This window comes from Acanthochromis polyacanthus, chromosome 20, assembly GCF_021347895.1.
Source record: "Acanthochromis polyacanthus isolate Apoly-LR-REF ecotype Palm Island chromosome 20, KAUST_Apoly_ChrSc, whole genome shotgun sequence".
Lineage (NCBI taxonomy): Eukaryota > Metazoa > Chordata > Actinopteri > Pomacentridae > Acanthochromis > Acanthochromis polyacanthus.
This window is the reverse complement of record NC_067132.1, coordinates 31651053-31663625: the sequence shown is the minus strand read 5'-3', so window position 1 is coordinate 31663625 and position 12573 is coordinate 31651053. Positions and strand designations below refer to the sequence as shown.

The window sequence follows — 12573 nt, the reverse complement described above, 5'->3', positions numbered from 1 at the left end:
CTGTTCAATACATCACTAATCAATACTTCCTGTTCAATATGTCACTAATCAATACGTCACTGATCAGTACGTCACTAATCAATACTTCCTGATCAATCCTTGTCTCCGTACAGCTGAGCTACGACTACAAGTTCGACCTGGAGGACGACCAGCATAAGATCCCGTGTCACTGTGGAGCCGTGAACTGTCGCAAATGGATGAACTGAACACACACACACACACACACACACACACACACACACACACACACACACACACACACACACACACACACACACACACACACACACACACACACACACACACACACACACACACACACACACTCTGGCAGCTCTCTCTCTCTCTGGTGTTGAATGAAGCCGGCTGTCGCTCGCCCTCGTTTGTGGGCGGAGCGCAGCGTCACGTGATCTAACATCATGATTGATAATAAACTGCTTGAACTGATTAACAATGAGGGGCGGGGTTATATATATATATATATATATATATATATGGGTGGGCGGGGTCAGAATGAATCTGGGAGGGGTGAATGATTGGCAGATGAGGGGCGGGGCTAAGAGGCTGGTCCTCATTCATGGAGTTGCACTAAAAACACGACAAAAACACACGGAGCTACTTGACCCCCGCGTTTGTTCATTTTCTGTAAAATAAGAGATTTTTTTTGTTTTTGTATTTATTACCGAATGAAGCTATTTTCTAACGCCGCGGTGAGTTCACGGTCTGGAGGGGCAGCGTGTAAATATCTGTACCATAGAAGAAGAGCTCACCTCCTCAGTAAAGTTCCTGTCGCTGCCGGGGGAGGGGCCGCTCTGATTGGACGGCCGCTCTGATTGGACGGCTCCTCCTCAGCTGGGCGGCTGAGTTCTGCTGCCGTGTACATACGAGGTTTTATGAGGACTCTGTACAGACAGAAGCCTTTTTGTTTTTTATTGTCGGACGTCCAGCGTGATGAAGATGACGACGAAGATGTCTTTTGTTTTGGGGAAATATGGTGAATCTGATTTAGAATCATTTACAGAAAATAAAATATTTTACATCTCTCCTGTTGCTGTTTGTGTTTGATGTCAGCAGAACAAACAAAACGTGATCAATGCAGGAATATGAATAAAATCTCCTGGAATTACACATAAATATCATTAAAATCCTGTAAATGTAGAATGTCTCTGAAATGTCTGATTGTTAATAAATCAGAGTAAAATCTCCAGAAATAAACTAACATGAAACGACCGTTAAACAGGACTGTTAATCAGGGGTTTCTTTCATTACGTTTTCTGTTATTTTATGTACAAATATGAAAATTAGGCGTTATCTCATTAAACATCTGAACGGAGGAGATTTCACCATCACACTGGGAGGAGAAAAGGAAAAATATTGTAATAAAATTCCTCTCAATGCAAGGAAACGGATAAAATGTCAGAAAACCTTTCCGAAAAATTAGTAAAATGCCCAAAATATTTAGTAAGTGTCAGAAAACTTTACAGAAATCCAAATAAAATACTCAAAATGTTTATAAAGTACCAAAACAATTCCTCTAAAATACCCAAGATACATTCTGCTGCTCTGCTGTGGTTTCTTTTAAATGTTCTCTGGTTGTTTGATCGCTTTTGTCCGTCTGTGCTGTGGGACTGCTACATGACCACCAGGGGGCGTTCTGCTGCTGATGGCGCTCTAACAGCTGCTGTGTTCCTCCACAAACACGCTGCTGTCCCTCCGAGTAACATACTAACATACTATTGGTCCCTCCGGCTGAAAATGCAGCCGGCTGGAGGCGGGAACAGGAATCACACTGACAGACTGTATGCGACTGCTGTAGAACTACTGAAGCTTCTACCTTCAGAGAGTTTGGAGCTGTTCTGATATGTGCCGTGTATGTTCCTCCCTGTCCAAACAGCAGACTGCGTTCATCAACAGCTACAGCGGAGCCCCGATTGTGATTTTGGGGGATTTTAACCACTGCAAGCTGGAACTATCCTCCCTGGATGTGATCAATGCGACATAACAGAGTTTAGATAAATGTTATGGAAACATAAAGAGCGCAAACACTGCCAAACTCTGACCACACTGGAAAAATGCCCCTCTCAAAACAAGAAAAAAATAACTTCTACCTTGAAATAAGTGTAAAAAATCTGCCAATAGAACAAGTGAAAAATGGCTTCATAAGATTTCTTGAAATAAGATTTATTTCAAATCTTGAGATCTTAAAATGAGCTGTGAAGATTTATTTTCAGCTGTTTTACCAGGACTGTCCAGCTCAGATGTCTTAACCCTCCTGTTGTCCTCATTTACGGCACCACAAAATATTTTGTCTTGTCTGATGAAAATTCAGCAAAAAATTCCCCAAATATATAAAAATTTGCAAAATCTTCAGGAAGAAAATTCCTTAAAAGTTTCCCTTTTATTTAAAAAAAAATCCCCAAATTTGGCAAGAAATAAAAATTTAATAAATACATAAATAAAATTGCAAAGATTTTCAAAAAATAAATAAAAAATTTAAAAAAAAAATCCTGAAAATATCTAAAGTGATTACACATCTATCAGTAAAGCTTTAAAGTTTATTTAAGAACATTTGTGAAAAAAATCAACCAAAATCCAGCGAATTTCGCTGGATTTTGGTTGATTTTTTTTTCACGAATGTTCTTAAACATTTTTTTAACGTTTCTTTTTTCCATCAAAAATGTTCAAAAATTTCCCAAAAATGTTGAAAATGTAAAAGTGTTCACTGTGAAAATATTTTTTCCCACCTTTTTAAACTTTAAAACGGGTCAATTTGACCCGCAGGACGACACGAGGGTTAAACAAGATAATTTCTAAATTGTTTGGCTTAAAACAAGTCCCTCCTGCTGAAATGTCGCTTGTTAAGTGAATTTATCTTAAGTCAAGTGGGATGAGACATTTAGACTAAAAATAAGACAAACAGACTTGGTAAGATTTTGAGTTGTTGAAGTGCATAACACTGTCCAGTTAATTACAGTTTATAAAGCGGCCTTTAAAAGGAGCAAACCACAAAAACGTGCTCATAAAAAGGACGTTACAGCGTACCCTAACAACCAGGAGCATAAAGGACTGTATGACGGGACAAAGAATGACAGAGCAGGACTGAAAAAGGTGCAGAGAGAACTCGAGCAGAGGCTGCAGGAAGCCAGAAAGCCCCACGAGGACGTAGCAGAGCACACGTTCATGTTGATGGACTGGAAAAGCTGTGGGCCTCCATGAAGACCGTTACAACCATGAACACTAATGAACGATGGTCTGAGGAAAGAAAACCAACTGAAGGACTTTCTTCTTAGACTTTGCTGAGGAATATAACAATATAAACAGAACTATCTTAACCGACGCCAGCTGCAGGATTGTAATTGATCCACACAGAATTCAGTCCATCTTTAACCTAAAACATCCTCTGGTTCTGATGGTGTTTCTGCTCTTAGAGGCCTGTGCAGAAGAGCTCAGTCCAGTTTGGAGCTCCATCTTCCAGCGGTTCCTGCCCTAAAATAAAACACTTTGTTTGTGACAAATATTTGAAATCTTTTAAAAATTGCAAAAAATACTGATAAAATAATAAAACTATAATTACAGAACATACAAAAAACCCTGAATATATGACAAAAATAAAAAGGATTCTAGAATAAAAGTAAAATTTTTAAAATCAAATACATTTTTGTAAAAATTACAGTTAAATCTCAAATAAATAATAAACTGCTACTACTACTGATGATAATAATAACAATGATAACAATAACCGCTGCCTCCTCAGCTCCTCTTCACTCCCCTTCCAGTCCTCCACCTCTACGCCATTGGTGGAGCCAACATGGCGGACAGTGGAGCCAACGTGGCCGTCAGTGGAGCCAACGTGGCCGCCAGTGGAGCCAACGTGGCCGTCAGTGGAGCCAACGTGGCCGTCAGTGGAGCCAACGTGGCCGTCAGTGGAGCCAACGTGGCCGCCAGGGGAGCCAACGTGGCCGTCAGTGGAGCCAACGTGGCCGTCAGTGGAGCCAACATGGCCGTCAGTGGAGCCAACGTGGCGGACAGTGGAGCCAACGTGGCCGTCAGTGGAGCCAACGTGGCCGCCAGTGGAGCCAACATGGCCGCCAGTGGAGCCAACGTGGCCGCCAGTGGAGCCAACGTGGCCGCCAGTGGAGCCAACATGGCCGCCAGTGGAGCCAACGTGGCGGACAGTGGAGCCAACGTGGCCGTCAGTGGAGCCAACATGGCCGCCAGTGGAGCCAACGTGGCCGTCAGTGGAGCCAACATGGCGGACAGTGGAGCCAACGTGGCCGCCAGTGGAGCCAACGTGGCCGCCAGTGGAGCCAACATGGCGGACAGTGGAGCCAACGTGGCCGTCAGTGGAGCCAACATGGCCGTCAGTGGAGCCAACATGGCGGACAGTGGAGCCAACGTGGCCGCCAGTGGAGCCAACGTGGCCGCCAGTGGAGCCAACATGGCGGACAGTGGAGCCAACGTGGCCGTCAGTGGAGCCAACATGGCCGCCAGTGGAGCCAACGTGGCCGTCAGTGGAGCCAACATGGCGGACAGTGGAGCCAACGTGGCCGCCAGTGGAGCCAACGTGGCCGCCAGTGGAGCCAACGTGGCCGCCAGTGGAGCCAACGTGGCCGCCAGTGGAGCCAACGTGGCCGCCAGTGGAGCCAACATGGCCGCCAGTGGAGCCAACATGGCCGCCAGTGGAGCCAACATGGCCGCCAGTGGAGCCAACATGGCCGCCAGTGGAGCCAACATGGCCGCCAGTGGAGCCAACATGGCCGTCAGTGGAGCCAACATGGCGGACAGGAAGCAGCCAGGCGGCCATGTCGGCTCTGTCCTGTGCTCGTGTCCCGTCTGTAAGAAGCCTCAGAGGACCAACCAGAACCTCATCTTCTGTCTGCAGCTGAGGAGCGCCACCTGGACGCTACGAGGTGCCGCGCTGCTCTGTGACTGCAAGTAATCTGATTACTGCTGGTAATCTGATTACTGCAGCCACGTTTAAGCCGCATTTAGCTCGCTCGTTTTCTGCTCACAGATGAGCTGTTTTAGATCTCAGGTGTGTCATTTTTGTTGGTTTGTGTTTAGACTTATTGACATTCTCCTGTTTGTGTTATTTGTGCTGTCTTGTGTGATGTTTTTGCCATTTTGTGTGTTGCTTTTTTCAGGTTGTTTTTCTGTTTTGTGTCTTTTTTGTCGTTTTGTGATGCTTTTTTGTCACTTCCTGTTGTGTTTGTGTTATTTGTGCTGCCTTGTGTGTGGGTTTTGTGGTTTTCTGTCTCACTTTTCATGTCTTGTGTCTCCTTTTTGCTGTTTTGTGTTGCTTTTGTGTCCTGTTTTTTCATGTTGTTCCTTTGTGTTTGTGTTCTGTTGAGTCGTTTTGTCTCGTTATTGTCGTCTTGTTTTGGATCTCATGCGTTTCATTTCTGCTCTTTAATGAGGTCTGAGGCTCTAAAACAGTAAAACCTGTGAGCAGATGAAGCCTTCAGACCTCCACATCCAGAGGGTTTCCAGTAAAAATGGTGACCTGACGTTAGATTTTCTGCAGCTCTCCGTGTGGTTTTCTGGCTGTCAGGTCGACCTTCTGCCTTTCTTTTGGTTGAACTTTACATTTTAATCACAGCTGTCGCTTCCACTGAAACTGTTCCGTTTTTATGTGATGTGAGCAGCATCCCACAGCAAAACTCCAACTCTTACCAAGTCTGTTTGTCTTATTTTTAGTCTAAATGTCTCATCCCACTGGAATTAAGATAAATCCACTTAATAAGAGACATTTCAGCAGATGGAGGGATTGTTTTAGTGCATCTTAAATATCTTGTTAAATTAAACCATCTTGAAATTTTCTTGTTTTGATTTGAATTTTACAAGAAAACTCAAAATACACTCAACAAAAATATAAAGGCAACACTTTTATTTTTGCTCCCATTTTTTATGAGATGAACTCAAAGATCTAAAACTTTTTCCACATACACAATATCACCATTTCTCTCAAATATTGTTCACAAATCTGTCTAAATGTGTGACAGTTAGCACTTCTCCTTTGCTGAGATAATCCATCCCAGCTCACAGGTGTTCCATATCAAGATGCTGATCAGACACCATGATTAGTGCACAGGTGTGCCTTAGACTGCCCACAATGAAAGGACACTCTGAAAGGTGCAGTTTTATCACAGCACAATGCCACAGATGTGGTAATATTTGAGGGAGCATGCAGTTGGCATGCTGACAGCAGGAATGTCAACCAGAGCTGTTGCTGGTGTATTGAATGTTCATTTCTCTACCATAAGCCGTCTCCAAAGGCGTTTCAGAGAATTTGGCAGTACATCCATCCAGCCTCACAACCACAGACCACGTGTAACCACAGCAGCCCAGGACCTCCACATCCAGCATGTTCACCTCCAAGATGGTCTGAGACCAGCCACTCGGACAGCTGCTGAAACAATCGGTTTGCATAACCAAAGAATTTCTGCACAAACTGTCAGAAAGCGTCTCAGGGAAGCTCATCTGCTGCTCGTCGTCCTCATCAGGGTCTCCACCTGACTCCAGTTTGTCGTCGTAACTGACTTGAGTGGGCAAATGCTCACATTGGATGGCGTCTGGCACGTTGGAGAGATGTTCTCTTCACGGATGAATCCTGGTTTACACTGTTCAGGGCAGATGGCAGACAGTGTGTGTGGCGTCGTGTGGGTGAGCAGTTTTCTGATGTCAGTGTTGTGGATGGAGTGGTCCATGGTGGGGGTGGGGTTATGGTATGGGCAGGCGTCTGTTATGGACCAAGAACACAGGTGCATTTTATTGATGGCATTCTGAATGCACAGAGATACCGTGACCAGATCCTGAGGCCCATTGTTGTGCCATACAACATGAACATCACCTCATGTTGCAGCAGGATAATGCACGGCCCCATGTTGTAGGATCTGTACACAATTATTGGAAGCTGAAAACGTCCCAGTTCTTGCATGGCCAGCATAATCAGCGGACATGTCACCCACTGAGCATGTTTGGGATGCTCTGGATCGGCGTATACGACAGCGTGTACCAGTTCACCCCAATATCCAGCAACTTCACACAACCACTGAAGAGCAGTGTTAGGGTTCGGTCACAGCAGATACTGTTTTCTGAGACTCAAAATCAACCAAAATCCAGTGAAATTTGCTGAAATTTAGTTGATTTTTTTGTGAATGTTCTTAAAGAAAATATCTGAAGTTTTACTGATATATATGGAATCACTTTACATATTTTTAGGATTTATCTTTTTTGGAAGATTTTTACTCATTTTTTAAAAAAAATTACAAGAATTTTCTTGTCAAATTTGAGGGATTTTTAAAAAAAATAACTTTTAAGGGAAACTTTTCAGGAAACATTGGAATTTTCTTCCTGAAGGTTTTGCACATTTTCAGAAATTTGGGGATTTTTATTTTGCTGAATTTTGGGATTTTTTTCAGACAAAGAAACGTTTTTTTTTTGGTGCCCGTAAACGAGGACAACAGGAGGATTAAGACATGTCAAATTAGGCGGTTACATGAAAGAGAAAATCTGTTTTTGGGTGAAAAGCTACTATTTTTGTAGCATGTCTGGCTTATTTTAAGACACCTAAGCTTGACAATCCTGGCAAAATAGAACTTAAAATGAGTTTTCCAGCTCATTTTAAGATCTCAATATTCTAAATATCACATCATATTTCAAGAAATCTCACCAAGACATTTTCTACTTGTTCTATTGACAGATTTTTTTTCACTGATTTCAAGGTAAAAGTTCTTTGAAATAAGTTTTTTTCTTGTTTTGAGAGGGTCATGTTTTCCAGTGTGTCATCAGAGGTGTTAAAATATGATCCATTAATGAGGTTCTCTGGAATGACTGAAACTTGACTCCACTTCCAGAAATGATTCAAGTCAACTTTTATTCTCTTCATTATGACAAACAGCCATGCAGTCAAACAGCAAAGTCTCCTCACAGAATAAACGAAGGAAAACCTCGTCAGTCAGCTCAGTGGAAAACGGGAAACCAGCGAACATCTTCCAGAACAACACTGCCCCCTACAGACACACTAAAACCTAACAGAGCATCCGTAGTAATGTTGTTTGGTAAAATCCCAACAAAGTGTTGGGAGGTTTTGAGGGTTCTCCATCTTTTAGGGCCTCCATAAACTCCACACACTGGGGATGTTAATGACCAATCGGTTGATTATTGATCGATTATGCCGTTGCTCATGAAACCATGTTCCATTCGATCCACACAGAAGAAGAAGGTCATGCGTGTCAGAGAACGTGTCGTACCTGGTGGCCATGTCTGCTGCTGCCGTTTAGTGGTCGGTTAAATGTTACTTTGACCCTCTGATGTTAGTTTAGCATAAAGACACCCATAGAATCTGCTAGCATGGCTCTGTCTGAAAATGATGTTAGCGATGATCTAATAATTAGCGTTAAGAGTTGAATCACATAAAGACACGTTAACCAATAAGGTCATGATGTCAGTAAACACAAAACGACACAAACAAGACACATAACAACAAAAACGAGAAACAAATGAGAAAAATGAAACAAAAGGTACAAAATGAGACGCAAAACAAAACACAAAATGACAAAAACGAGATGCAATGACAAAAACCAGACACAAAAGGATAAAAACAAAACAAAATGACAAAAACACAATATTTTAGGAAGGAGAAGGTCCTGATGTCAGTAAATGTAGATCAGCTGTAATTCCTGGTTGTTCCAGCAGGTGGAGCCTCTTCCTGTTTAGTCCTGTGGAGACCAGAGGAGGCGTCACTCAGACTGCAGTTCATGTTAAAGCAGAGAGGATTTAACATGAACTGTAGCAAAAACCAACCAGACTTCTCTGGACGATGTTTCTAGAAACGTCTTCCAGAGAAGTCTGGTTGGTTTCTACTGAAGCTCCTACAATCACCAGAACCTGGATGAGTTTAGCAGCAACAGGCACCATGACAAAGACTAATGTTCTACTTAATGACCTCCAACCAGAACTACAGAGTTCATGACAAACTGTTGTTTCCTACAAAAAGTGTTCCTTTAACTGAGTGGCTAATTTAGCCAAACTAGCTTTATGGTAACTGATATGTGTCCATGGTTAGATCGAGTGATTTCAGCGTATGGGGAATTGTCTCCACCGCGTTTATTTCATGTTAAAGAATAGACAAGGGGCACCATGACAGAGACTCCTATGAGGGTTAATGACTTCCAACCAGAACTCATGCAGGTCATCTGTTGTTGACCAGACAGCTTCCTACAATCGAGGAGGTAAAGTAACCAAACTGGTTTCACAGAAATGGTTAGAAATTTTGACTTCAGCATCTGGAGAAGTGTCCACTGCCCACTTTATTTGTGTTTACCGATTATTGATGAATAATGTAGTCAGCTAAGAACAGTGTTTAACCTTTCACTGATCCAGCGTTGGTTTGATGTTGCTGCTAGCAGGAGTTGATGGACCTCATGGATCCTCATGTACTGAAAGACCAACCCAGGACCTGGACTGTGATGGAACAGATCCTGTTCTAGTTCCTACTGGTCTGGTTGAACCTCCGTTCTGACTGCTGCCTCCACGTTTTCCATCCAGTGATGTCAGAGAATTAAACCTTTAATCGCTTTTTACCAACATTTCTGAAACGTCCCGTCGAGTCGCTAAAACTTCGTCATCCAGCATTTCAACCTCATCAACATGCAAACCAGTGAACAGCAGTGAGAAGCTGGTGGAGAAGTTCTGAACACCGCTCATGTGTTTTCCAGAGTCACTGTTTATTGAACACAAAACAAAAAGGACTAAATATATGTTGCTGATGTGATAAGAAACGTCCAGAAGCACACATAACTGCGTCAGAAATGGGCGATCAGGATGTGTTGGTGGTCTCCTCGATGTTCAGCTTGGATTGGCTCCCTTCCTTCAGCAGTGTTCAAACAAACGTTCATCTTCTTCACCGACTCTTTGTGGTCTCACAGGTCCAAAGAAAGCGCCTCAGATGTCCAGCTTACGATAGCTGCTTCATGTCATACATCGGCACCTCGGACTCCTCTGCTTTGCCCTCGGCGGCGGCGGCGGCGGCCCCCGGGCTGGCCTTGCGGCCCTTAGGAGGAGGGACGGGCAGGGCTCCCTCAGCGGCCTCAGCTCCCTCCTGGCCCTCCGCCACAGTCCTCTCCTTCTTCAGGTTGAGTTTGGCCGGGACGCTCTTGGTGATGGTGTCCTTGAGACGCTCACCGGACTGCTTCAGCCTCTCTCCGGACTGGCGGATCTTCTCGCGCCTCTCGGCCGTCACGATGCGCTCCCCCAGTTTGTTGACCTTGGTTCCCAGGTTCTCGCGGGTCTTGCTCATGTTCTCCTTGGAGAAGGTGGCCTTGAAGCTCTCGATGCGCGTCAGCCCCGACTTCTTCATGCGTCCGGCTGCCGAGGAGTCGGCCTCCTCCACCACCATGTACTCCTCGTCCGACTCCGGAGGAAGCTCGAACTTGTCCGGTTCCACCTCGGCTCTGGTTCTGGGGCCGCCGCTGGCTTCTGCCGGCTCATTGGCCGGTGAGACGGCCTTCACTTCCTGATCGCCCTGAGAGAGCAGAGAACAGAGTGAACCGGAGAACCCTAAAAGTAAGTCAAATCAAAATACTGAGATAAAAACGTCAACTTGAGAGAAAAGAGACCAAGAATCTGAAATAAAAGCTTGAAATTCAGAAATAAAATCCAGAATTTTGAGTTTGAATACTCTAAAAATCCACAGATTAAATATTGAGATAAATACTTAAAATTTAGAGAGATAAAGTCCGAGATAAAAGCTTGAAATTCAAAGATAAAGTCAACATTCAAAAAGAGATCTAAAAAGTCTAAATATTGAGATAAAAACTTGAAATTCAGTCAAAAAGTGAAATTCTTCAGATAAAATCTTGAAATTTGAGATAAAAACTTGACATTCAGGGATAAGAAGCTGAATTTTTGACAGAAAAACTGTCTTTTTTATTATTTTATTGAAGTCCCTGAAGTATTTCATATCTAAATGTAAAATACTATGAATCTTATCTTAAATAGTTCAGGATTTTAAAACGCTGAAGGAGATCAGAGAAGGCTGAGAAGAAGAACCTGAAGGTGTCTATCGAGTTGATTTAGTGTCTGAGGATCATTAAAGAGCTGGAGGATGTTTTTCACGTATTAAACACTAGAACATCAGCAGTGTGTAAATGTTCTTGTCCTAAGACCAAATCTATAAAGACTAGGAAAAAGAATGTTTAAAATATTTCAAAATGCCAAATAAGTCTAGAGTTTCCCTAAAATAACATTTTTTGTTTTGCTTTGTGTCTCGTTTTGTCGTTTTGTCTTATTTTGTCATTTTCTGTATCATTTTTGTCATTTTGTGTCATTTTTTGTCTTGTTTCTGTCTTGTTTTTGTCGTTTCCATCCTCCATCATTCCTACAGAATGTGTAGATCAAAGCTGTGTCCTCTCTTCTATTTTCCATCTTTTCATCCATTGTCAGTCTTGATTGAACATCTCTCTCTACCTCATATTATCAGGATCAGACTCATTCTTTGGACTGTTTTCATCAGTGATCGGCAGTAACAGCTAGCTAAACACCTAGCTTCTACATTAGCATGGAGTAGCAGAGTAGGGTTAGCAAACGGCACAGAAACATGGAATGATCCAGAAACAGAAGAACTCTGAAGTAGAAGATGACCGTTGTTCCTCAGTAGAACTGTGTTCAGGGGGCTGGTCTGGATGGATCGGGTTCAGGCGCTGATGTCAGGGTTAAATGTGTGCTAGCAGTTAGCGTGCAGCCTCCATCCAGAAATAACCTGCAGCAGCTGTTCCTGCAGCTCAGCGGAGCTAAACTTATCCAACGAGGCTCCCAAAGAAACAGAACTGAGAGATTCCTGCAGACGGAACCGAGGGAAGGTCGACCCGTTACACGACTCTAGAGGTTCAGTTCTGGAGCCTCATAGAGCCCAGTCTGACCTCCAGAAACCAGTAGAACTAACTAGTAGAACCAACCAGAACCAACCAGTAAAACCAACCAGTAGAACCAACCAGTAAAACCAACCAGTAGAACCAACCAGAACCAACCAGTAAACCAACCAGTAGAACCAACCAGTAGAACCAACCAGTAGAACCAACTAGTAAAACCAACCAGTACAACCAACCAGTAGAACCAACCAGAACCAACCAGTAAAACCAACCAGTGAACCAACCGTAGAACCAACCAGTAGAACCAACCAGAACCAACTAGTAAACCAACCAGTACAACCAACCAGTAGAACCAAACCAAGAACCAACCAGTAAACCACCAGTAGGAACCACCAGTAGAACCAACCAGTAGGAAACAACCAGAACCAACCAGTAAACCAACCAGTAGAACCAACCAGTAAAACCAAACCTAGTAGAACCACCAGACCAACCATGTAAAACAACCAGTAGAACCAACCAGTTAGAAACCACCCAGTAAACCAACCAGTAAAACCACCAGTAGAACGCAAACCAGAACAACCAGTAAAACCAACCAGTAGACCACCCGTAGACCAACCAGTAGAACCAACCGTTATAGAACCGAACCAGAACCAACCAGTACCAACCAACCAGTACAAACCACCAGTAGAACCAACTAGTAGAA

General features: G+C 43.4%; 2 protein-coding genes across 2 annotated transcripts in view; one reads left to right on the top strand and one right to left on the bottom strand.

The window, feature by feature from the left end:
* LOC110971575 (histone-lysine N-methyltransferase 2C-like) overlaps positions 1–1043 on the top strand; it is a 91275-nt gene extending 90232 nt beyond the window's left edge. The window contains 1 exon segment of the mRNA XM_051940474.1: positions 114–1043. Coding sequence (XP_051796434.1) covers positions 114–206 — 93 coding nt within the window. The 3' untranslated portion in view covers positions 207–1043.
* Positions 1044–7850: 6807 nt separating this feature from the next.
* The window catches only part of cavin4b (caveolae associated protein 4b), a 16213-nt gene continuing 11490 nt past the window's right edge, over positions 7851–12573 (bottom strand). Inside the window, exon 2 of the mRNA XM_051940624.1 lies at positions 7851–10525. Coding sequence (XP_051796584.1) covers positions 9959–10525 — 567 coding nt within the window. The 3' untranslated portion in view covers positions 7851–9958. The remainder of the gene's footprint in view (positions 10526–12573) is intronic.